Here is a 24,539-nt window from a genome sequence, read left to right as displayed (position 1 = left end):
TGAACGATACAAGTGAATACAAGTATGCAGTCACTCTGTGTTCCACAATCTATTCTGCCAAATTCTTGTTGGACTGCAAATGTAACTGATTCTTAGACTGCTCATAAACATATCTGCCTCTAGTCAAAACATCTTTTGATCCAAAAACAAAGGTGCCACCTAAAGATCCCAGCTGTTCCTATCTAACTAGTTTGACTTAAGGCCTACTCAAATGATTCATAACAGGAAAAAGGGCAATCTAAAATAAAAATGAGTGGTGTGTCAATCGATTCAAAAATGTTTTCGTGTTATCAAAGTAATAGAGTTTAAAAGACTAGTATTTACTTGTATATTGTGAGGGATAATACATGTGATTTTTCTCACATTTCTTTCTCTTTTCACTGCCATGCAAATTATGGAAAACATCCACGCTGCGGTTGCAGTAGGAAGTTGGGCTCAATCTTGATAATGTGCATATTTTTGCATTAATTTTTTTTTTTTTACGCCTTAAGGTTTCCAGATTAATCACAAGCGTTTATGCATTAACAATAACAGCCCTAATAAAAATATGTATAAGGTCTAATGGTTGAATATGTTAATATATATGTATACTAAACGATAGAAAACACTAAAAAAGTAATTACCCCTCATGACTAAAGAAGACGAACTGTGGTCCAAAGTGGTTTCAGAGGTTTCTTGTGCGTCTATCGCAGCAGTAATACCACAATATTTGCATAGTAAATGTGTTAATAGAAAATTGTTATTTTTGAACTTTTGTTTTACTTGATAACTCTGGATTTTGGTTTTATTAGATATTGGAATTTTGCACATTGTACACAAAGCTAACTCTTATATCTGCACAGCTTTCCACTTTCTGCACTTATTTTATTCTATTACATGTTTACAGGTATATATATATTTCATCTATATTTCATGTAAATATTGCTATATTTTAATAGTATAATAGTTTTCTTAAAATAGTAAGTTGTTGTTTAATAACAATAAACCTGCTTCTGATTCTGTAAGACTGGTGATGAGTACAATCATGAATGAATTAGGGATGCCAGCGATTATTCGATTATTCGATTATTCGTTACAGTCTCCATAATCGAATATTATTTTTAAAAATCGATTTTATTAATATATTTTTTTATTAATATTTATGTTTTTCTTTTTTTTCCTGGTTTGGTTTCAACCAAAATATAGACTAATGCTAATAATAGTAATAGTATTAATAATTGTAAATGACCATTGATCACACCACCAGTTTGTTTTACTGTAAACTTGGAGGAAGCCAGCAGCGCAGAGTGCTGCAGCCTGCTACACACCGACCCCGCCCCTCCCCTCTCCGTCGTGGAAGGAGGCGGTTTCCTTGAGTTTATGGCAAACGTGGAACCAGATTACAGGGTCCCGGGCCGTACTCTTATCAACTGTCTCAAAGGTGTCGATAACCACCGACGGGTGGACGGCACTCACAACTGAATCCTATGTTACCATAACCTGACATTATATCGATAGTGAATGGGAGATGAAGAGTGCGGTTAATTTAGCTGAGAGGCTCCGCAGTGCTCTGTGCCCTCGGAAAGGGTTTTTTCGGCGGCAGGACTAATCCTTAACCGGCTGCGCTCTCGCCTACACCCATACATACACACATAAAGTAGGCTATTTATTTAATTTATTTCAATGATGCTATTATTAATACTGTTAATACTGAAGAGCTCTTTTGTACCATGTACACGTTCCAGTAAAAGAAAACAACGGAATACCATTTGTCAGTGTTTTTTTTTTCCTCCTCCCCGGGGGGGGGGGGGGGGGGGGGGCGATTAATCGATTAATATTCGCCAGGGCTGTCCGATCTTCGATTTTGGTCATGGTCAGTTTCTGGCATCCCTAGAATGAATACCTACTCCTGGTTCCCTCCTCTGTGTGCAGGCAGTTCTTCATCGAGGAGCTGGAGCAGAGCAGGGACTTCTACCACACTCAGACCCGCCTGCTGCAGCTGCTCTTCGCCCTCTACCACCTGCTGGCTGCCAACTCTGAGCTGGTCTGCTACCTCATCATCGTGATGAACAACGGGGTCAGCGCCTCGGTCATCTCCCTGGTCCTCCCCATCATGGTGTTCCTGTGGGCCATGCTGTCTGTGCCCAGACCCACCAAGAGGTTCTGGATGACTGCCATAGTCTACACAGAGGTGAGGAACCGAGAGACACACTCCAGAAAGTCAAGTTCATTATTAGAACTCTTGAAGGGAAACTGGGGAATTCTGTTGATTTGTTTGACTACCTGAGTAAAAACAATCCCAAAGCATCAGTTACCCCGGGGTGCAAAATACAACTGTAATATTCAAAACAAAGAAAAACATATGTTGGTCTCTGTGACACTTTTGGAGTCACCCAAGATCCACCAATTTATATCAAATAGCTCACGGTGGATTAGCTCCAATTGCTCAGCTCTACTGACATATTTTTTGTGCCTTTCAGCCCTTTTTTTTGCTTTAAGAGTGCACGTGCTTCTGAGTGAGTGAGTCATGTGCTGCAACAACAGCAGTGCCACTGTGTGGTTCCAAACTGCAGTGTCAGCAACACATGCTTTCTTATCAAAAACCCAGGTTCAAATCCTGCCCCTTCCTCTGTTTTGGTTTAATCGCCCACAACTCTAGTGTTTGTGCCTTGAGTGAAGATACAGTGATGAAAAAGGGAGAGAGAAGGGATAACCTGCTGGCAGTGAACGCCTCATATGGGCCTCCAGCCCCTGAGCTATCACAACTCTACTGTTTTTCTTCTGTTTCGCTTGGATCGTTTCTAGAAGCAGCAGACGGCTGTTTTCAATCAAAAAGCTCTGTCAGATTCCACTTAACACTACCTGCTTCACATTTAAAACATGCAGAGAAACTCGATGAGTAATAGTTAAACATAGTGGAACATATAGAAGCTAAAGAGAGACAGATTTTTTTCAGGAATCGGTGGAGTAAAAAAAAAAAAAGCTAAAGAGAGTATTGAAATGATATTTATCAGTTGGACACAAACACTACTACAAATGAATTCTAACACTTCAACTTATATTTTAATATACTTTCAAATGCTCTGTTTACAGCTTTTCTTTCTGCATCCAACTGACCAAAAATACAAGTTAGGACAGCTTAAAAATAGTCATTCATTTTAGCTGAATTTATAAGGTTTTAAAGGTGGGGTAGGTAAGTTTGAGAAACCGGCTCGAGATACACTTGTTGTTATATTCCATGGAATGCTCTTACCATCCCGATAGCAATGAATATCTTAAGTGCTTTGACAAAAAATCCATAAAAAAATCTGTGGAAGCCGTAGTACTGTAAAAAGCACGACCAATCATTTGAGCCGGCCCGGCTAAAATAACTGGATGGCCTACCTGCCTGTCAGCCTTCCATCTGTGCACAAACTTATCTCGTGCCCTCATTGGTCATGTGCGCGTTCGTGTGTGTTGGAGGAGGGGCTCTGTAAGGAAGTGGCAGATTTGTTCCGGTTGTGTATTTTCAAATTCTAGCGATCTCGAGCCGGTTTCTCAAACATTACCTACCCTACCTTTAAGTGTTTGGTGTTTTAGGTTATGTCTATATTTTGACAACACTCTGCAGTCAAAATAGATATGTGATTTATAAATAATACATTTTGCCGTATTGACAATGAAATAAAAACAATAAGAAGTTAGACTTTATAATACTTGAAGATTTGTTTTCAGGACCACCTGCTCTGACATGATAAAAGGCAGACCCAACCATACGCTTGATCTCCTTATCGTTAATTGATAGCATCACAGTACAGTGTTTTAATATTACTGGTGATAAGTCAGTTACTGGGAGTATTATGACATTTTCTCACAGCTGTGATGGGGTCACCATGGTTACTGATGCTCTGACGGGTGTTGCCATGCTGTTCTGTCTCCAGGTGATGGTGGTTGTGAAGTACCTGTTCCAGTTTGGATTCTTCCCGTGGAACAGTGTGTATGAGATGACTCTGAATGAAGACAAGCCGTTCTTCCCTCCCTGCATCCTGGGCCTGGAGAAGACCGACAACTACATCAAATACGATCTGCTGCAGCTGCTGGCGCTGTTCTTCCACCGCTCCCTGCTCATGGTCAGTCGTTACAGTCATTACAGCGGTGTTACAGCTGTGGTACAGGGGAAAACCACATGGGCATAACTGGCCACCTTCAACTTTTCAAAAATATCCCCACTTGTACATTTGACAGTTCGGACAGTTTCCTCTTGCTGCTCAACCAATAAGAACTGTGTGGCAGAATGCACTTTAGATACAGCTGATGGACAGAGTTTACAATGACAACAGTTAAATATATCAATTTTGTTCTTATGATTTATGACAGAATTAATCAAAGCAGGCTTGTCATTGAATTTTATGTTTTGTTTTATGTTTCCAGCTGTAGCTTATTTATCAATATCATGACTGAAGTGCGGATGTGATTTGAATTGGCCTACTCTGTTTAGCTTTAACCAATATCACCTCTGACATCGTGAGTTGCTTTTGAAACAGACAAAATGTAAAGTATTTCTTTAAGCCCAATGTCACTATAAGGGGATATTAATGAAGACTTTAAATGATTATTTAAATTATATCATAAACTGATATCAGTAGCTAAAAGCTAAATTGTGTGTGTGTGTGTGTGTGTGTGTGTGTGTGTGTGTGTGTGTGTGTGTGTGTGTGTGTGTGTGTGTGTGTGTGTGTGTGTGTGTGTGTGTGTGTGTGTGTGTGTGTGTGTGTGTGTGTGTGTGTGTGTGTGTGTGTGTGTGTGTGTGTGTGTGTGTGTGTGTGTGTGTGTGTGTGTGTGTGTGTGTGGTGTGTGTGTGTGTGTGTGTGTGTGTGTGTGTGTGTGTGTGTGTGTGTGTGTGTGTGTGTGTGTGTGTGTGTGTGTGTGTGTGTGTGTGTGTGTGTGTGTAGCGGTACGGCCTGTGGGACCATGAAGGCCCCCTGGAGGAGCAGAGCCCCTCACCAGAGAGCTGTAAGGATGAAGGAAAAACGAGAGAAGGAGATGAAGATGGAAGGAGGAAGGAGGGGAGAGCAGAAGAGGAGGAGGAGGGCCGAGTGAGCTCCACATCCACCCTGGAGAACCTGGAGATCACTGAGCTGGACCCAAGTGAGAAGGTTGGTGCCAAAACATGATATTGGATGTTATTTTGTAATGTTGTTTTTAAAGGCATTAGAGTGCTTTTCATCGTTTTTTTTAAATACATATGTTCTCCCTTTAGGATTCTGTGGACCTTGTAGAGCCCAGCACCAGCTCTGCTGCCCCCGCACAGCCTCCTGCAGCTGAGGCAGCCCCCAGAGAGGAACCTCCATCTGGGCTGAACATTGAGAATCTTCCCAGCAGGCCTAGGGAGGATAGGATGGAGGGAGACAGTGAGCAGGTGATAGAGGAAGTCCCAAAGAAAAGCAGCGGTCTCCGCTTCAGAAAGAAATCTAAACAACCCAAGAAACAGAGCGGCAAAGGTGAGTGGCTTGATCATGTGTGGACTGAGATGGTAGATCTGTGACTCATCATGTTAACAAAGCTGCATTCCATGTCGGTGTACCACATTCAAGGATGTATATGTGTCGTCAATTATAATCCCACAATCATTCTGCATGTTTGATTAAAATACATCCTCCCAAAGATAAGGTCCATTATGAGTCAACCTCAATGCGTGTTGGACCATGCACATCTGTGTTTCCCTTGCGAAAACAAAATCTAGGGTGAAAATGATCCTGTTTGCACAACCTGTGATATTGTTGCCCTTTTTGGTGTTCTACAAGTCTCTACCAAGACATGCCATTGCACGGATTGCTAAATGTGTGGCTGTGTTGTAAATGTACGTAAGCTAAGTTCAGCTGTTCCTGGAGCTAACACTGACAGCTAACATGCATGCTGTTATTGTTAGCTGCAATCATTTTTACAACTGATTCTAGAGATTGAAATAGAACACAGCTCAAAGTGTCACAACTGATACTACACTCAGCTCTTTTTTACTTAAAGTGCACCTGTCATGCTATTTTTAGGCAATAGCATAGGTCTCAGATATATAGAAATATATAAAAAACATGAAGTGTTTTGCTCAAAATACCAAACAGATCACCCATTCTAGCCATGCCTCATATCCCTCCATTTCACTTCCTGTTTCAAAAGTGCTGATTTTGGGTATAAAGCTTACATTTTTTTATAAAAAATAAAAAAGGAGGGGGCTGAGCTCATGCGGGACCCGGCAGCTACTGTCTGAAGGCGTGAGGCATGTGGTGCAGTGGGTTGTGCGTTGGTGTTAGGATCAGGGGGTCACAGGTTCAAACCCCACTGCAGTCAGCATGTCGTTGTGTCCCTGGGCAAGACACTTCACCCCAAATTGCTCCTGTGGGGATTGTCCACAGTATTGCATGTATGTAAGTTGCTTTGGACAAAAGCATCTAACAAGTAACATATAATGTAATGTAAACTAAATACTGCGGTGATGAAATGCCATATCATGGATTATCAAGGATTATTTCTGAAACAGTATGGAGCTCAAAGGCTTTCTCTCTTGCCGGTTATACCACAAGGTGAGTTCCTTTTTATATCCAGCTTCTTCACACACCATATTACGTCCAAAACAGTCGGGCATTGTCTCTGATAGCAACTTTCTGATAGTGCCGTGGGTCCACATTTCCGATATTACGTCATATCGGACGCAAATCTGGATCAGCTCCGTTGTACCCCCGTTTTTAGAGATTTGGGTACGGAGGAAAAGAGAGGGTTTTATTTTCTGACGCTGCGTGAGTTCCCCGACACACCGGGGACACACATTTATGTATAAAAGACATAAAAAAGTGCATTTTGCATGATAGGTCTCCTTTAATGTGCAGGTTTCACTGCTGTTCCAAATAACAAAGGTCGTTCTGAAAGCTCAACAGTAAATGTGCCTGTTTCTGGGCTCCACTTCACTGGGTATTTCAATCTCTTTAAGTTACTGCTAAGTCACATACTGTAGCACGTTGAACAGAGGCATCATGTTTCAACATTTACATTTTTGATTGTTTTTGTTGGTTTGCTATTCTGTTTGAATCCCTCATTGGTTCTGGTTCTGTCTGCTCCAGAGGAGGCCACGGCTGAGAGTGCAGATCCCTGTGAGGAACCAGTGAAGAAGAAGAAGCAGAAAGGCAGGAGGAGAGAGGAAGCCGGTCAGAAACTGCTGGCTGTGGGACACAAGATAAAACATGTCTGCATCTCTGGGTGAGCGGGGATAGAGAATAAGATGTCACCATAACAGCAGCCATAAGTTAGTTCAGATTTAAACAAATATTTCCGTTGCAATCATAGGAAAAGTAAAGTACAAAGTGTAATGTATTTCGGTAACGTGATTACTGTTTCCAGCAGTGCAGTGTTTATTGATGGTGTCCCCTCTGCAGGATCCAGAGTGTGTACCGGCCGGCGCAGACCTTCTTCGGGGGGATCCTCCATGCTGAGTACCGGACTGCCACAGATGTCTATGCATTCATGTTCCTGACTGATGTCATCGACTTCATCATCGTCATCTTCGGCTTTTGGGCCTTTGGGGTGAGAAATGGGTGGGCGTTTGGATGGAAGATGTCTTTATTTCGCTGAACAGAAGGCTATACTGCAGCCAGCCACTGGGGGGCGATGGAGAGTTTTGGCTTGACTTTCAGGGGACTGACATTTCACTCCTGTTAACATAAAGTCTAACCATATACAAATATGTTGCCTAAATAGCACCGGTGCAGTTAAGTGGTGGGTGTGCTATCCTAGCTATTAAAAAAAGTAGTAATTAGTAACTGCTAAATAATTATATTACTTATTGATTCTCAAATGGGAGTCAATTTTTCCCAACCGCAGGCGTGTTTATTTAAATATCCCCGTCTCTTCATTTCTTGGCTCAGCTTTGAATTTGAAACATTAGCAGACGCATGTTAAATGCAGTGACGTGCTCACATTTGCACAGTACTTCAAATGCAGCTTGTGGCATTTTATGAGGCTTGCACATTCATAGAAAATACAGTTTGACTGACATAAACACATATACAACCAGCTACTGAAACACCACATTAACACTTAAGATGTGTAATCCTTAACAACAATATGTTTGAAAAACATTATTATGCTTTACAATTGAGTAGGTTAAAGAAATCACTCACTCACAATCGACCATGTCTTGTGTGTACTTGAATCATCAGGCAAACATGTGATTTTTCCACTTTATCAAACCACTAACCGCAGTTGCTGGCTGTTTTGAAGTTATGAGATGAGTAATGTGACCTGATAAGAGGGTATCAATTAATCTTACTAATATTCCATATCACATTCACCTAATTTGTTAACACATAGCACAGCTTGCCCAGCATTAACAAAACCAGCAAGTGCATGTGGAAACTACCTACATGTTTACTCTAATAGTGAGTAGTAGTACACTTGTAATCCATTTGATTGCAAAGCGAAAAGCAAAGCAAGTACATTAATTTTAAACTTATTTTGAAGTGAATATGCCTAAATGTTTCTTGTTGCTGTAAGTTTGATTCTTTAGGGCTTTATGGCTAAAGGCATCTGCTAAATAAAATGTAATAGTAATGGGAAAAAGTTCATTTAATTCTCAGTCAATAGCTGCATCACATTTGTTAATATTATAATTATATAAAAATACTATGTAACATTCCATATTTGTATCAAAGAGTGTCTGTCTCCCCTTCAGAAACACAGTGCAGCGGCGGACATAGCCTCCACCCTGTCGGAGGACCAGGTCCCCGAGGCCTTCCTGGTGATGCTGCTCATCCAGTTCAGCACCATGATCATCGACAGAGCGCTGTACCTGCGCAAGGCTGTGTTAGGAAAACTCATCTTCCAGGTTCAGCTCATGTTTTCAGAGTATTAGCATTCATGCATTTATGTCTTTGTTTAATGTTCTTCCTTTGAAGAAGTCAGGATGTGGATTGTGGCACTCTATAATCACAAATGAGTGGATTTTCATTCCTGTATTTCAGCGACCTTTGTAAATCTAGTTCCTGAAAGATTTGATTTGTAAATTTATGTAGTCCAATTACTTCCTAGATAGACAGTGACTTTTAAGGAGAGTCCTGCAGAGTGACCTTGCTCTTCTTCGTAAAAACATCACTCTATTATAATAGCCATCTCTGTGTTTCACGTGTGTGTATCTGAGTTTCGATGACCTCCTCAGCCCTTTGAGTGATCTACTTCACACTTGGTGTTTGTTACTGAGCACCAGAGGCAGTGCAGAACTGTGTGTGAAGTTACTTGGACCAGCAGTTCTGTAAATAAATGATCTCCGCCTGGCCCTAATTTGTTTAAGCGTCTACTCTGACCTGTAAAAGTGTCAATAGATTTGCATTGAAATCCACACAACAAGGCAGCCAAGTCTGCTGACAGCCAGTATCAGATGTTTTATTTCATAGAGTAGCACACCTCTCCATGCCATTACATTACTGGTGATGAGTTTGTGTGTATGTGGGTGTTAAACGTGTTGCACCTATTGGTACCATTGTGGTACAGGTGCCTGGAGCAGCCAAAAAGGTGTGCCCCCCTTCAAATGAAGATGTGTGTCCAGAAGATGTGTGTCCACCTGTCTAGTTCATCAAAGCTTGGCACATACATTTGGGGATTTGTTTTCCTTCCTAATACCCTTCCTACTCTCCTTCCTTCCTTCAGGTGATCCTTGTGTTTGGGATCCACCTGTGGATGTTCTTCATCCTGCCTGCTGTCACTGAAAGGTGAAGTCAAATGATTCATGTATTTATTGTATTAATGGAGTATTCATGGTATTCCTTGGTTATCACCAATGGACTAAATCAAAGAGTTCAAGTAGATTTAACACGCTCTGTTCTTCTTCATCTCTTGTCTCTTTTCAGGAAGTTCAATCAGAACTTTGTGGCCCAGCTCTGGTACTTTGTCAAGTGTATTTACTTCGGCCTGTCAGCCTATCAGATCCGCTGTGGATACCCCACTCGTATCTTAGGCAACTTCCTCACCAAGAAATACAACCACCTCAACCTGTTCCTCTTCCAAGGGTACGGACACAAAGCCAGTCTGACACACACTGACACAGATTAGGTTTCTAATGGAACGGGAGGGAGGTATAAGGGGTCTGGAATCACCATATAGTATGTTTACAGTTTGCTATGGATGTTGTGTTTGTAGGTTTCGTCTGGTTCCCTTCCTGGTGGAGCTGAGAGCAGTGATGGACTGGGTTTGGACTGACACCACTCTGTCTCTGTCCAACTGGATGTGTGTGGAGGACATTTATGCCAACATCTTCATCATCAAATGCAGCCGTGAGACAGAGAAGGTATGAAGTGCATGAGAACAGTGATGTGTCCGGAATGCATCAATGAAACTAAATTAATAAGGGCAACAGCTTCTTCCAAACTAAAGCAGTATAAAGTATATGTGCAGCACCATTTTTCATTGTTAAAAACCAAACTTAGCATGGGTTTAAATGCGTTTTGCTTGTGTAGTGTAAAGAAACAATAATTCTGTTGTTTATCAGGCAGAGACTGACTAGCTGCTTTCTCTGTCAACATAAAGGCTTGTTCACTTCAACTGAAGCTCCTATGACTGACACCATTAACATGGGTGTCCTGTTTTAATGTAATCAATTGGCAGACTCCAGGCAAATTGAGCTTCAGCTTTTCAACACTGATGTGGATTTGTACACCTAGCCAGATCAGCGATAAGTGAAGAGCTCATTATCCTAGGAATAACCACCTTGTTTTATACTATGTCGCACTTTACTGTCAGTGATCAATGATTGATATGACGCTTTACCCACATCACATTCTCTTTGAAGCTGAAGGCAGGGCACTTTGTTTAATTTAACAGAATATCTGATACTATTACAATATGTTCTGCCCTCAGAAATACCCACAGCCCAAAGGACAGAAGAAGAAGAAGATGGTAAAATATGGCATGGGTGGACTCATCATCTTCTTCCTGATCTGCATCATCTGGTTCCCTCTACTCTTCATCTCATTGGTCAGATCAGTGGTGGGTGTGATCAACCACCCCATCGATGTCACAGTGACCGTCAAGCTGGGAGGATACGAGGTAATGGACTTTTATAGTAGTGTCTTTTACCGTCTCTTAAAGCAGAAACAGATATTCTTTTAAAGCTACTGCTTCGGCAGAGCAGCTGCATCTACATTTTGTATTTGATCAAATCGTCTGCAGTGTTCAATTCATTGGCAGCATAAAGGGATTCTTTTTGATAGGAAAAATCTGGAGGCCTTCAGACGACATTGCCGTTTAAATTAGACACAGTTATTTAATTTTGTAAGTATGTTTTAGGCTGTACTTGTTTTGATCAAAAGGCACAATTGCCAGGAAGGTGGGACATCTGATAGACCCTGGACCATCATTAGAATACTCATAGAAGTAAGGTAACAGTGTGCAAAGATTCACAAATGGAAATCAATCCAGTTGCTAGGACTCTTTTTAGTCTACATACAGACACGTAGAATAAAGGTACATATGTAAAATGCAAAGGACACAGCGTGAAATTATATGACATTTGCATAATCCACCATTTCCTCTGTGTATGTCTAGTCCCTGTTCACCATGAGTGTGCAGCAGCAGTCCATCCAGCCCTTCACAGAGGCTGAATATGACCAGATGACCCAGAAATTTGGAGACAATGCGGTGCGTACTGATTTCAGTTCATTGAAATGCATGTCTGTATGCACTCTTGTCTGTTTTTCCTGATGTTTGAGCATTTATGTAAATACAAACAATTATCAGATCAGTTTCTTATAATTCTGCCAGCTAGAATGTACACAGGAAATGACTATAAAAAGTTGTTATATCACTCAACATGTGCAAAATCTGAGTTGCAGAGTTTGTTCAACTCCACAATATATTTGAGTGTAGCCACTACTTGAGTAGCCACCTCTCTGTATACCTGTTTTTAATTAATCATTTTGTGTGTATGTGCATTTAGGTGGCCATGCAGTTCATCACGCTCTACAGTTATGAGGATATCGTGACGGCCATGATTGAAGGTAGTTCAGGATCTGTGTGGAGGATCAGCCCCCCCAGCAGACAGGAAGTCATTAAAGAACTACTTGGAAGTCCAGTGGACCTAACACTACGTCTCGCCTGGACTTTCCAGAGGTAAAGCCTTTGCTCTCTAATAACATATCCCACTCTCTGGGAGTATCTTAGTATTTCTTCTTGTCTCTAAAGGCTGATTTTATTCACCCCTCTATCTCTCTGCATGTCTCTGGTTCTGACAGGGACCTGGGTAAAGGAGGGACAGTGGAACACACGTTTTACAAACACTCTATAGACCTGGAGCCTGGGAACCCAGTCAGAGCAGAGCTGGCCTCACTGCTGGTTGGAAACAGCACTGAGCCTGTGTAGGTTGACTCTGACAGGATGCTCATGGGTTTTAGTTCATATTACAGTAGTTATATCTTACACATGCTGTGTTCTCTTTCCCAGGCATGTTCCTCATATGTTCCCTAACTACATCCGGGCCCCCAATGGAGCTGAGGCCAAACCAGTCTCTCAACTTTTCAAAGGTCAGAGGTTATTATACATTATATTATAGTACATTAGAGGACAGTATATTACAGTACAGTAAATTACAGTACATTTTAGTATACAATACGATAATACTTTAATGGTCAGATCAAGTCTGAAATTTGACTTGCATCACAGCAGCTCCATGTGTAACATCAACATAGACAAATATCAAGAAGACACACTTTATTAATCCCTTACAGGGAAATGTCTTTCCCCACTCTGTTGTGTTTACACACATTACACACACAGGGGAGGATATACATGCATTAACACAGAGGATATACATGCACGCACACACAACCACATGCAGATAGGAGAGGTGGCAGAGCAGAGAGGCTGCCAGGTACCCGGCGCCAAGGGAGCAGTTTCGAGGTTAGGTGCCTTGCTCAAGGGCACCTCGGCAGTGGCCTTGGAGGTGAACTGGCACCTCTCCAGCTACCAGCTCACTCCTCTTTTTTTTTGGTCCGATCGGGACGTGAACCGGCGACCCTTCAGTTCCAAGACCAAGTCCCTACAGACCTAGCCACTGCCGCCTCTGACTGAGCCACTGCCGCCTCAAAATACATACATTTTTCAATACATGAAAAACAAACAACAAACATTTAACATAACAGCACAATCACGAGAAGTATAGTACAGTACAGTGAAGTACATAACAGTGGTGTACAGTACATTGTGTGTTATTTACACAAATGTCTTCTTTAACTGATGTGTTGTCTTGTAGGTAATGAAGATGGTTACCTGAACATCACACTGTCCCTGAAGAGTGACAGGTCACTTAATGGGAACCAGGAGTGGTGGGACATTGCCATTGCAGACTGTGCCCCCTCCCCATGTGGAGTTCTACCCATGGTCATATTCAATGACAAAGTCAGCCCCCCCAGCCTGGGTTTCCTGGCTGGATATGGGTAAGAGAACCCACAATCACAAATATATACAAGGGTTTGATAAAACCTTTTTGGTATCTTTCATTGAGTTGAATGTTTGTGTTTGCTTGTGTTGTAAATGGAGAAAAAATATGTAATCTGACAATAAAGTATAACCATCTTCATTTGAGAGCAATTATTTCTTGGATGTAAATGTCCTTCTTTCTTCACTCTCCCTCCAGGATCATGGGTCTGTACGTGTCTGTGGTTTTAGTCATTGGGAAGTTTGTGCGAGGCTTCTTCAGCGAGATCTCACACTCCATCATGTTTGAGGAGCTGCCCTGTGTGGATCGCATCCTCAAGCTCTGCACAGACATCTTCCTGGTCAGTGTGTGAACATTTCCACACACATTCTGTACACACATTTATTGTATTCATGCACACACATTTAGAGATCAAGTAAAGAAGATTTTTCAAATGCTAAGAAACAGATCTTTAACTACTGTAATCTAGTTGTTGCCATGCTGCTGTAAGTGCACTGGAAAATCATGTCTTTGTAATCATCTTCCACCATCTCATGTTTGTGTGATTCAGGTGCGTGAGACTGGAGAGCTGGAGCTAGAAGAGGAACTTTACTCCAAACTGATCTTCCTTTATCGATCTCCAGAGACTATGATCAAATGGACCAGGGACATGTACAGTCGAGAGCAGGACAGACACTGACTGAATGATCATGTTTGGTTGTAAAAGAACACATATCTGAAGCTCATTGCAAAGACGTCCAGAGGACAACACAAGCAGGGCTTCTAGAGAACACTCCGTACCAGAGTGGACTTTGCCTTACAGCCACGGAGACACATGAAAGGAGATTTACACTAATCAACATCTTCTGCTGGACATCTGTTGCTGTTGCATCTTCTCTGCTGCCTGAGCATTTTCATCAAACCGCCTCACACTACAGACTATTGAGAGTAATGTCCCTCTGTGGGTGAGATGGACAGCAGCTGGATGTCTGACCTGCAGGATTGGGACATACCGCCCCTGAAAGGCAAACTTAGCAGTCAAACTTGGCTGTGTTAAAGGGCAAAGGTCAAACAAGAGAGAAGTCAGACCTCTGTGTATTGGAGCCATGCAGGTTGAGTGACTGTGTGCTTGAAACTAATTGTAGGTCGCACCATCTGAAGTTAATGTATGAGTATGCCGAAGAAAATGTTCTTTGCTGTCAATCAAACTCACAAATGTCTTTAAGATCATTAATTATTGTTAAGTGTTGTGTGTGCAGCAGCCAAGTTACATTGACTTTAACATCATGAACCGAGGTTTGACCAAACATGTCCGCCTTAAAGTGCCTTTTCATGTTTCAAGAAGTAGCCATATTCTGAGTTTGGACTATTTATAAGCAGCTCTTTCAGTTCCCGGCCACCATAGGCCAAATAATGGAACATATGTGGCATGAACACTTAACTTCCAAGTTAGAAAATGTCTGTCACACAGACCTGGTGGTGTGACACCTTTTGAAGAAATGTATCTTGGTAGCCCTGAGAGCTCAATGCACTGTAAATAAAACATATGCAAATAGACAAAACACAAGCAAATACAAAATAAAAATTACTATGTTGATAGCTGCATAAAGAGAAATGGAAACTGTTTCCAGGGGACACTTAAAAGTGATGCACAATGCTGGGAAATATATTTGCCCTTATGGTTTTTGTCTTATGAAGTTCTTGAACTCAGGTTAAAAAACGGGCTAAGATGTAGTTAGAATGTTTTGGCTTATTCTTAATCATGTGATTCAGTTGTCATTGCAATTGTCATTCAATTAATTCGACAAAATGCACACAATTACCTGAAACAGGCTGACATTATGTTAGCTGTCTACAGTTATTTTCAGAATTGTCACAATTCAAGGATGAAAATCAATTGCAAATGGTTAATTAATGGTGTAAACTTACTCATTGTACACATCACTTATTTATTAGAAGGGATACATCCAGATTGGACTTGCAGAATAAAGTTTGTTATTAGTAGTATTTTGCGAGTCATTTGAATTCTTACCTGTCATAGTAGTGTGGGACAGGTGTGAGCTTTCCACTAAATGGACAGCCCCACCTTCTTCAAGGAGGTTCTGAGGAGAAAACAGCTCTCAGAAAACACACTGGAATACTGGGAGACACACAGTGGACTCTATGGTCTGTTTTCTCTGTGCAGGGGATCAATTAAAAATGATAATTAAAGAAGTCCAGTTACTAAAAGTTCTCCCAAAAATCACACCCTGAAGCCTAACCTTACGTCTATTAGAAACAACGTACATTTGCATATCATTCCACTAACATGCTTGTTTCACTCCTATTGTTGTTTTTGCTTTGACAGGTTCATCTTAAAGGGGCGATTGCAGGAAAGCACTCACACTTGGAGGGTATTGCTCAAAATGAATAGAAACACTAGTCTAAGCTGGGTAAATTGATCAAATCTTGGGCTGTTAAATTCCTAATGTCTCCCTGAAAAGGATCATAACTTAAGAGACCATTTTGGAATGGGATTGCACCAGCTATAATGCCAGGGGAGCAAATGGGGGTGGGGGGTCATTTTAGAGACAATGGGGACAGTATGAAGAATATCACTTTATTATGTCCTATGGAAAAACTGGGTAATTATTAAAAGCACAAATAATAAATAGAAGGCTAAATGTCATCTTCATATCACTGAGTGAGTGGAACAACAAAATGCTGTATGACGTAAAGACAAAGAAACCCAGTGTCTATCAACAATCATTCATGTATGATTAATCTTAGGTCTAATTAATCTAATTATTCCAAAATTTCAAATAAATCATGTGAAAATATCAGTTGAAGAAATATGTTACCTCATGGCATCACACACACTATATTGGTCAAAGATTACAAATAATATGAAGAAACAATGTATTTATAATGTTTGAATAATAATTACATTTCATATGCATGTGATAAGGCAGACAGGGCCGACAACAAAATAAATAAGTTTGCAGTAAAATATGGGGTATGGAGCTAATTTCCTGCCATAACTCCACAAACAAACTAAACAAGTTTTACAAATGCCTTATGATTCACTAACAAATACAGTGTGGTTTGCAATACAAGGCAAGGCAAGGCAATTTTATTTATATAGCACCTTTCAGTTTGACTGACCACACAGTTTTGTTTTTATGAGCCTCTACCAACTGGTCGAGCTGGCCTTTTATGGTAAAAGTGCATTTTCAACAATCATCATACACAGTACAGTATATGCATCAAACTCAAATAAAACACAAACTGAAATACATTTGTTTCTTTTATGGAAAATGAGCAATATATACAACCAGATATATTCCGGATATGTAGCAAATTAACATTTTAATAGCACTTAATGACTGACTGAATGGAAATGACAATAAATGAAAATGTAAAATGAAAAAAGCGATCATGAAAATGTTTCCAATAAATGAATAAAATGATTTTTGACCACTTTGTTGTTCTGATATATCACATATTTGTAACTAAATTATACATTAATTGAAACAAAACACAGTATAAACTGAGGAGTGACTCTCGTGAGTTTCATGTGTTTTCTTCACTCCGCTGGGAAACTGCTCTCATGTCAAGAAGCATCAGATCAGTGCATGCTCTGCATCGTCCAATCAGTGAGCGATACACAGTAAGGGGGCGGGGCGAGTATCTGAGGTTTTCACTGGAGGATGGTCTGGTAGTTCCGATTATCGCTCCTCCATTATCGCTCCTCGATCCTCGATCCTCGGTCCTCCGGCAGAAATAAGCGCCATGGGACGCTTCTCAAGATGGCGCAGACAAATCAACTTCCGGTGATACCGAGGAGCGAGTAAACGGAAATAACAGACCTGAGATGCAGCCAGTGACGCGTCCTAAAACCCGGAAGTAAGTTAGCATTTGACCACTTCCGGTTCCTTCGACAAAAAAGCAATGCAATTTCTCCATAGGATTTTGGAAAATAGCTCGAAATAAGGTCTGTGGTTGACACACATTTAAGAGACGGATCACGTTTTGTTCTACGACATTAAATACATCAGCAGCAGTGGTTGTCCGCCATTTTGACGGCCAGGATCGTAACATTTCCGTCATAATCCATTATTACCCGTCATTTTTTTTTTCAAATTTTAAAACCTGTTAAGCCCCAAAGACCCCTTTTTTTCACAACACTGTGTCTCAGGGCTTCTTAATATTTAAAAAACTATGAATGTGTCATACCCTCCTAACGGGAAGAAACTCAGCTAACTGATGATACGAACAATTTTACCGAAACAAAACACAAGTCTCACAAGAAGGGTCAAAATGAGCCCTGAGCGAAAACATGCTAAAGCACTTAGCACAACACTCTAGGTATAAATCGATCTATATACTTATCGGATCTGCACAAACAAGTTTAGCTAACATGCTGAGATTCCACAGATTATAGAAATATAAGTATCATCACTGAGCGATCAGGGGAAGCAAATACAGACAACACACGACGTAGCTTTAGGTAGCAAAACACGGAGATATGCTCACCTTTAACTGTTATTCTGATCAAAAGTTGTGTTCAATGGCATTAAAACGAGAAAAACGCGGCTGAAAGTTAATCCATAGGTTATTCCAATGTGTCTGTCACTTTGAAAAAAGTATTGATAATCCATAATCCCATTTATATGTAAAAATCGGAGAAATAATATTAGCTGCTAATTGTAGCCACCAGAGTATCGCAGCTTCAGGTTTTGGCTACGCGTCACTCTCACTCCTTATTTGGTAACGTGTGTGTGTATTAGGGATGCCAGCGATTATTCGATTTTTCGAATATTCGTTATAGTAATAATATATAGTAGATAATCGAAAATTATTTTTAAAATTCGATTTTTTTAATATATTTTTTTATTATTATTTATGTTTTCTTTTTTTTCCTGGCTTAGTTTCAACCAAAATATAGACTAATGCTAATAATTGTAATAGTATTAATAATTGTAAATGGCCATTGGTCACACCACCAGTTTGTTTTACTGTAAACTTGGAGGAAGCCAGCAGCGCAGGCTGCCAGAGTGCAGACTGCTGCTGCCTGCTGCAGCCTGCTACACACCGACCCCCCCCCCCCCCCCCCCTTTATTTATTGGTGATATACATAACAGTGAGAACAACACAACTAAAGATGAACAAAGCGGCACGTTCAAAGAAGAGTTCCTCGTGGATGATGGTGGTTTATTTTTTGTTATTTTCTAAAGTGCCTGCCATATCCTTTATTTGAAGATTATTTATTGCAATGCTGCTATTATTAATACAGGCTACATGATGGTGGTTTATTTTTTGCTATTGCTTTGTACTGTTCTACCTGAAGAGCCCTTTTAATAATCGATTAATATTCGCCAGGGCTGTCCGATTTTCGAATTTGATCATGGTCAGTTTCTGGCATCCCTAGTGTGTATGTGTGGAAAAAAAAGATGAACATGCTTGCTATAGCAACTCCAACAATTGGCCTAGCAACGGCTTAGCAACCCCATTGTTTTGTTATGAAAATGTATCTATATTTATACACATTCTCCCTCAGTCGACCTGGCCACTAAGGATGTAATATAATGTGGGCCGCTGGTGGACATTTTGGCGCTGTTCCGAGTTGTCTTCTAATCTGTCAAAATGACAGACTGCTTTCAGATTTTTCCGTCATTCTTGGAAAAATTCCGTCATAGACGGAAAATATTCGGTTAACGCGACCTCTGATCAGCAGTGCCCCCACTGGTGATTTTTGAAGAGTTTACGTGTCTGAAAAACGATGGTTGTTAACAAGTGGCTGAATAGGACTACAGAAGTTGTCGAGGCCGTTTTACGTCATTACACCGAACACGTAAACACTCCCGCTAACAAGCCCGCCTTAACCTGCCATCAGGCTCTGGGGCTGATAGGTTTTGTAGGCCCCCTATTTAAACAACAAATCAAAGTCATTTATAGCCTCGGCAGGCTCTGTGATCCCAGTTATCCACTCTGCTCTACGCGCGCCTGGTCCTCTCCTCCAGATGAGTGACGTATCGGGCCTCCGTCATGTATTTGTCCGGTTGCCGTTGGCTCCCCTCCACGCAGCAAACATTTTTTTAATTTTTTTTTATTGACTCATGATAGGCCCCCCGATCTCCGTTGGCCCCTGTGTTCTGCTTGAAAGCAAGTACTTGCCTCCTGCAAACTGTTAAAACAAACGCTTCAACTTGTACAATTTTGAATCTGTAGTTTTGAATATGGATCTTAAGTTGGCGTGACGTTGAAGCAGCGACCCTGCTGTAGTTCGTTTATAGCATAACGTTAGCATTTTGTTTCTGGCGACTAGATTTATGATTCGAAAATGATAAAAGTAGGGTAGACATGTGGATATTATCCGGCTGAACAAAATGTGATCCGTCTCTTAAATGTGTGTCAACCACAGACCTTATTTTGAGCTATTTTCCATAATCCTATGGAGAAATTGCATTGCGTTTTTGTCGAAGGAACCGGAAGGAGTTTACTTCCGGGTTTTAGGACGCGTCACTGTGGCACTCTATAGCAACTCACCTGCAGCCTCACCTCAACAACCAGCACCAAACATTTCCCTCTCATTTTAAACCCTAGGCCATGCCCCCTTTGGGGAGCAGCTCACCTGATCTAGTGGGAGGAGCCACGTACCCCTTCTTCTTCTTCCTACGGATTTTATCCGATCGACTCCAAATTTGGCGGGTAGCGTCTCAAGAAATGGGGGATGAAAATGTAAAAATCGTAATTCTTCACCGCACAGCGTAGTCGTTATGCGGCGCCCATTTTCACGTTCGCTCGATGCTGCAATCCCTCGCCATGGAACACGATGAAGTCATAACTCCAACTGACATTCTCCGAACGCCACCAAACGTCACATGATGGTTAACACTGCGGCCCTGAACAGCTCTACGTCAAATCTGAGGTTTCATCATGTGGCGTTACCATGCAAACGCATCCCTCGCCATAAAACACAATGCCGCTGTAACTCCAATCGACACGGTCTGATCGTCCACCAAACTTCACTTGCATATCACCGGTCCATGCCCCAACAGCTCTACGACAAATCTGAGGTCTCATCATATGCCGTTTCCACAGAAACGCATCCCTCGCCATTAAACACGATATTGTCGCAACTCAAAGGAAAATCTTCCAAACGGCACCAGACTTCAGATGATCAAATCAAATCAAATCAAGTTTTATTTATATAGCACATTTTTAAACGATTTTTGGTCGAGCCAAAGTGCTGTACATATAATAAAAATACCCTACAGTAAAGACACTTTACAGCAAATACAACAGCACAGTTTGTTCAGAATATCAGTATGAGAAAAACGACACCCTCTATCCTTAGACCCTCACATCGTACAAGGAAAAACTTCCAGAGAACAACCTACTGGGGCCAACACAGCCAACTGTGTGTTCTGGAGAATCACAGTACGTCCGGTCGTCAGCGAACCGAGCCGGTCGCCAGCGGGCCGTTGACGACCGGGCTCGGTTCGCTGACGGTCGGCACCGCCCATTATTTATTTAAATGTGTTTAAACGGCATCATGTAAAGGCCCTGACACACCAGGCAGTCACCAGAGAACTCGCCGACACCCGACACCGACAGTTCCATCGACGAGTTCTCCTGCGTATTGGCCGTGTGTCGCACTGGAAATCACCGCAAAGACTTCAGCCGAGCACGTACGAACTGCGCATGCGTGAGTGGCAATAACTCTCCTTACCAGCAGGCGGCGGTAGTGTGTATTCGTCATTCAAAATAGGCAACAACCGGAAGACAGAGAAGAAGAACAGACTGATATAAACAAACAAATAGCATGTGCGTTCCATTTTCACTCTCGTCCATCGAAAACACGTTTTAGAATATAAAAATACATGAATGATGAAATGAGCACATAAAGTGCAGACATACTATAAAATCACAGTTAATAGACCTGCATCTGATGATCGCAGTGTTCTGGCGGGTGTGTAGTTTATTGAGTCAGCAATGTAATAATGGCCACTTCTTGCTAAATTTACGATGAGATGAAAAACCGGACTTGACCAAACAAATCACGGAGCTCTCAGCAGAGGACAGCCGGGGACGCTCCCGCCGATATCAGAGATGTCCCTGCTATGTGTGGGAGGTAAGAGAGGACATTTAAGGGCTATGTTTGATGTCTTTAAGTATCACCTGCTGGTGTTTAGCTGCTGTCTTGTGCCTTAAATCGTTTGTTTACGTCCCTCACTTCCGTTTCGCTTCTCATTTGCTAGCTGAACAGCTGATCAGAGTGGTTTCTTGGCCCGATAGCTTGTGTCCGACACCCGGCCGATTCAACATGTTGAATCGGCCGGGTGTCGACTGTGAAAGGCCAAATAAGGCGTGTCACGGCCGAGGGTTCGGGACACACCAAATTGACTTTGGGCGATAAGGAACCCGTTTTCGCCCAACAACGCAAGACGGCCGATATCGGCCTGGTGTGTAGGGGCCTTTAGTTGCGCTGACAGGCGACAGAGGTCCACAGCTTCCCCGCAGCGAGGCTCCCCCCGCCCTCCAGTTGACAGTTCACGAGCCCCCCCCCGTTGACAGGTAACGAGCGTCGAGCTCTCCCCCCCATTTACAGTTCACGAACGTCGGCACACTAATCAGATTTTATTTTTTAAATGGCACTTCATATCAGAAAGGTTGCCGACCCCTGATATAGCCTATGCCTAAAAATAGCATGATAGGAGATCTTTAAGTAAAAGTAGCAATGCTACGTTGTGAGAATACTCTTTTACAAGTACAAGCCCTGCATTCAAAATTGTACTCAAGTTAAAGTAAAAAAGTATTGGCATAAAAAAATACTTCAACTACAAAAAGTAAAAGTACACATTTTCCAGTATGGCTGATATCGGATATTTCAAACATTTGTTTTTGTATTTTAATTATTAGTGCATTTAAGTCAATGTTGCACTTGGGGATAATTTAAATGACTTTATAGCTCAGAATGATACTTGTAAATACTTAAGTAAATATACTTAGTTACATTCAACCTCTGGGAATATTGCTGCAACAACCCGCAACAACCTCGCGGAATGCCTGCACGTCTCGTGATTCGTTAGCATGCCTGATCCCACTATAGAGACGCGAAGTCACGCCCATCTACTTCCGGTCCATGGGACCTTATTTCGGAAAAATTATGTATTGAAGGCAATGTAGAGAGAAAACTTATCTTTCGATCCCGTTTGAATTGTGCCATGAATTACACATATGATGTTTGTCAATCTTAAAAAATCATTTCCATGTCAAAAAAGTCACAGTTTGTCTTAAAACTGTTGAAATATAAGACTATGAAAAATACGCAACTAGAAAGACTACAAATCCCAGAATCCCGGTCCTGCATGGCTCTTACGGAACCGACTAACTCCCCTTGTGTGTGTGTACAGCTCTCAACATGCCCAGACTTGTAGTGATTTTCACCTCTTTTAATACTTTTCGCCTCATTCTGAAAGAAAGAAGTGAAATGTGTCAACGTGACGGCCGTCTTGGTGTGAGGTGCGAGACGGGAGATGTAGTTCATTGAGCGGTTTCACACAAAAAAAGTGTTACTTCACAGTTTTACTACACATTTTTATTTTTTTGACTTGCAAAATTATCTTTTAAATTGACAAACATCATATGTGTGGCACAATTCAAACGGGATCGAAAGATAATCTTTCTCTCTCTCCATTGACTTCAATGTTATTTTGTTTTGTTAATTTAGTTGATATACTAGTATTTTCCTTATTTAATATTAACCATTGTGCACTGACTTTATTTGGATACCTTCATTCATTTGGTTTTGTTCTTTAAGTTTATATACTAGTGTTTTCCTTGTTTAACATCGACCATTGTGTGCAGACTTTATTTGGACAAGTTCATTCATTTGGTTTTGTTGGTTTTGTTATTTAGGTTTATATACTAGTGTTTTCCTTGTTTAATATGAACCATTGTGTGCTGTTGATAATTTGTGATCTTCTCGCTCCCAGGAAAGAAACTTAAAATAACGAGACTAATGGAGTCTCTGAAAAGGTTCAAATGGGTAGTTTAATTAAGTAACGTGGTTAAAGAACAAGCATGGTGAATGGAGAGACAAAGCCGGTGTTGTCTTGAGGGAGGCTGCAGCGAAGGGAAGAGACTGAGTTATCTTTCGTCCTGCCTTTTTATCCACGTCTCGTTGTCCCCCGCTGTGCAAATAGTGGGTGGCCCCCTACTCATTTGCCGGTTCGATATCGCGAGAGCACAGATGATTTCGACATTGATATTCTCTGCCTACTTCCTTAAGCATTTTCTCCTCATTATCTCTGTCATGACTTTCTATTTAATACCTTATAAACAGCTGTAATACTTAGTTTAGAAGTCCTAGTGGTTCCGCTCCGGCACAGTTCTTATTTTACGGAAATTCCCTCTGACGTCATAGCTTCTCACGTATCTGTAAACACTACGATCAACTAGACCTTCATTTAATATTCAGCAGTAATAATATCTTAACGTCTATCGATGTAGTGTTAAAGTCCGTACGTTTGTGTGTAACACTCCAAGTCATTTTCACTTTACATTCAGAAAACGCAACATTAGTCACAAGCTAACCGGATAAAGGATTTTTCAAAATAAAAGCTTGGCATTGATTTCCTGAGAACTTCCGGGCTTTTCCACAATAAAACAGCTTTAAACTGACGATATGTTTTAGACTGAATTATGCTGTTTAACATTGATTTTAATTTCTAACAGTGCAGACTTTATTTGGATAAGTTCATTCATTTGGTTGTATTTGTTTGGTTATTTATTTAGTTATTTATTTAAGTGTAATACTGTGTGGAGGTTTTAACCGTCTTCCTCTTGTCCGACAGGTGCTGTGGGCTTGAGGCGGCAACCCCAATCCCTGGTGGTGGTGTTCTTCACGAGTCCTGTTGTTTGGTTTGCGGTGTCACGAGTGGTTTTGAGTTGGACCCTTCCCCCTTTTTGATTTATTGCCGCCTGGTAAGCCCCAGCCCTGTCTTGTACCTCCTATGCCCCAGTATTAACTTTTAACTGATTGTATAATGTGTATCTGGTGTTTTTAGAATAGTTAATTGATTGTTATAAAATAAAGTAATTGTGTTAACTGTAACTGAAACGGTCTCTGGCCCGTTATGTAAAACGA

At 41.2% G+C, this 24,539-nt stretch overlaps 1 protein-coding gene across 1 annotated transcript in view; it reads left to right on the top strand.

Moving 5' to 3' along the window:
* Positions 1-15,412, top strand: part of piezo1 (piezo-type mechanosensitive ion channel component 1) — a 97,066-nt gene extending 81,654 nt beyond the window's left edge. Inside the window, exons 37-54 of the mRNA XM_034121749.1 lie at positions 1,912-2,170; positions 3,900-4,088; positions 4,908-5,111; positions 5,216-5,456; positions 7,068-7,203; positions 7,380-7,527; positions 8,675-8,827; positions 9,646-9,707; positions 9,846-10,004; positions 10,135-10,282; positions 10,852-11,040; positions 11,539-11,631; positions 11,930-12,102; positions 12,225-12,347; positions 12,433-12,512; positions 13,241-13,424; positions 13,625-13,766; positions 13,977-15,412. Of these exons, the coding sequence (XP_033977640.1) occupies positions 1,912-2,170; positions 3,900-4,088; positions 4,908-5,111; positions 5,216-5,456; positions 7,068-7,203; positions 7,380-7,527; positions 8,675-8,827; positions 9,646-9,707; positions 9,846-10,004; positions 10,135-10,282; positions 10,852-11,040; positions 11,539-11,631; positions 11,930-12,102; positions 12,225-12,347; positions 12,433-12,512; positions 13,241-13,424; positions 13,625-13,766; positions 13,977-14,105 (2,812 nt within the window). The 3' untranslated portion in view covers positions 14,106-15,412. The remainder of the gene's footprint in view (positions 1-1,911; positions 2,171-3,899; positions 4,089-4,907; positions 5,112-5,215; positions 5,457-7,067; positions 7,204-7,379; positions 7,528-8,674; positions 8,828-9,645; positions 9,708-9,845; positions 10,005-10,134; positions 10,283-10,851; positions 11,041-11,538; positions 11,632-11,929; positions 12,103-12,224; positions 12,348-12,432; positions 12,513-13,240; positions 13,425-13,624; positions 13,767-13,976) is intronic.
* The last annotated feature ends 9,127 nt before the right edge of the window (positions 15,413-24,539 follow it).

This window comes from Trematomus bernacchii, unplaced genomic scaffold, assembly GCF_902827165.1.
Source record: "Trematomus bernacchii unplaced genomic scaffold, fTreBer1.1, whole genome shotgun sequence".
Lineage (NCBI taxonomy): Eukaryota > Metazoa > Chordata > Actinopteri > Perciformes > Nototheniidae > Trematomus > Trematomus bernacchii.
This window is presented reverse-complemented; position numbering and strand designations above follow the sequence as displayed.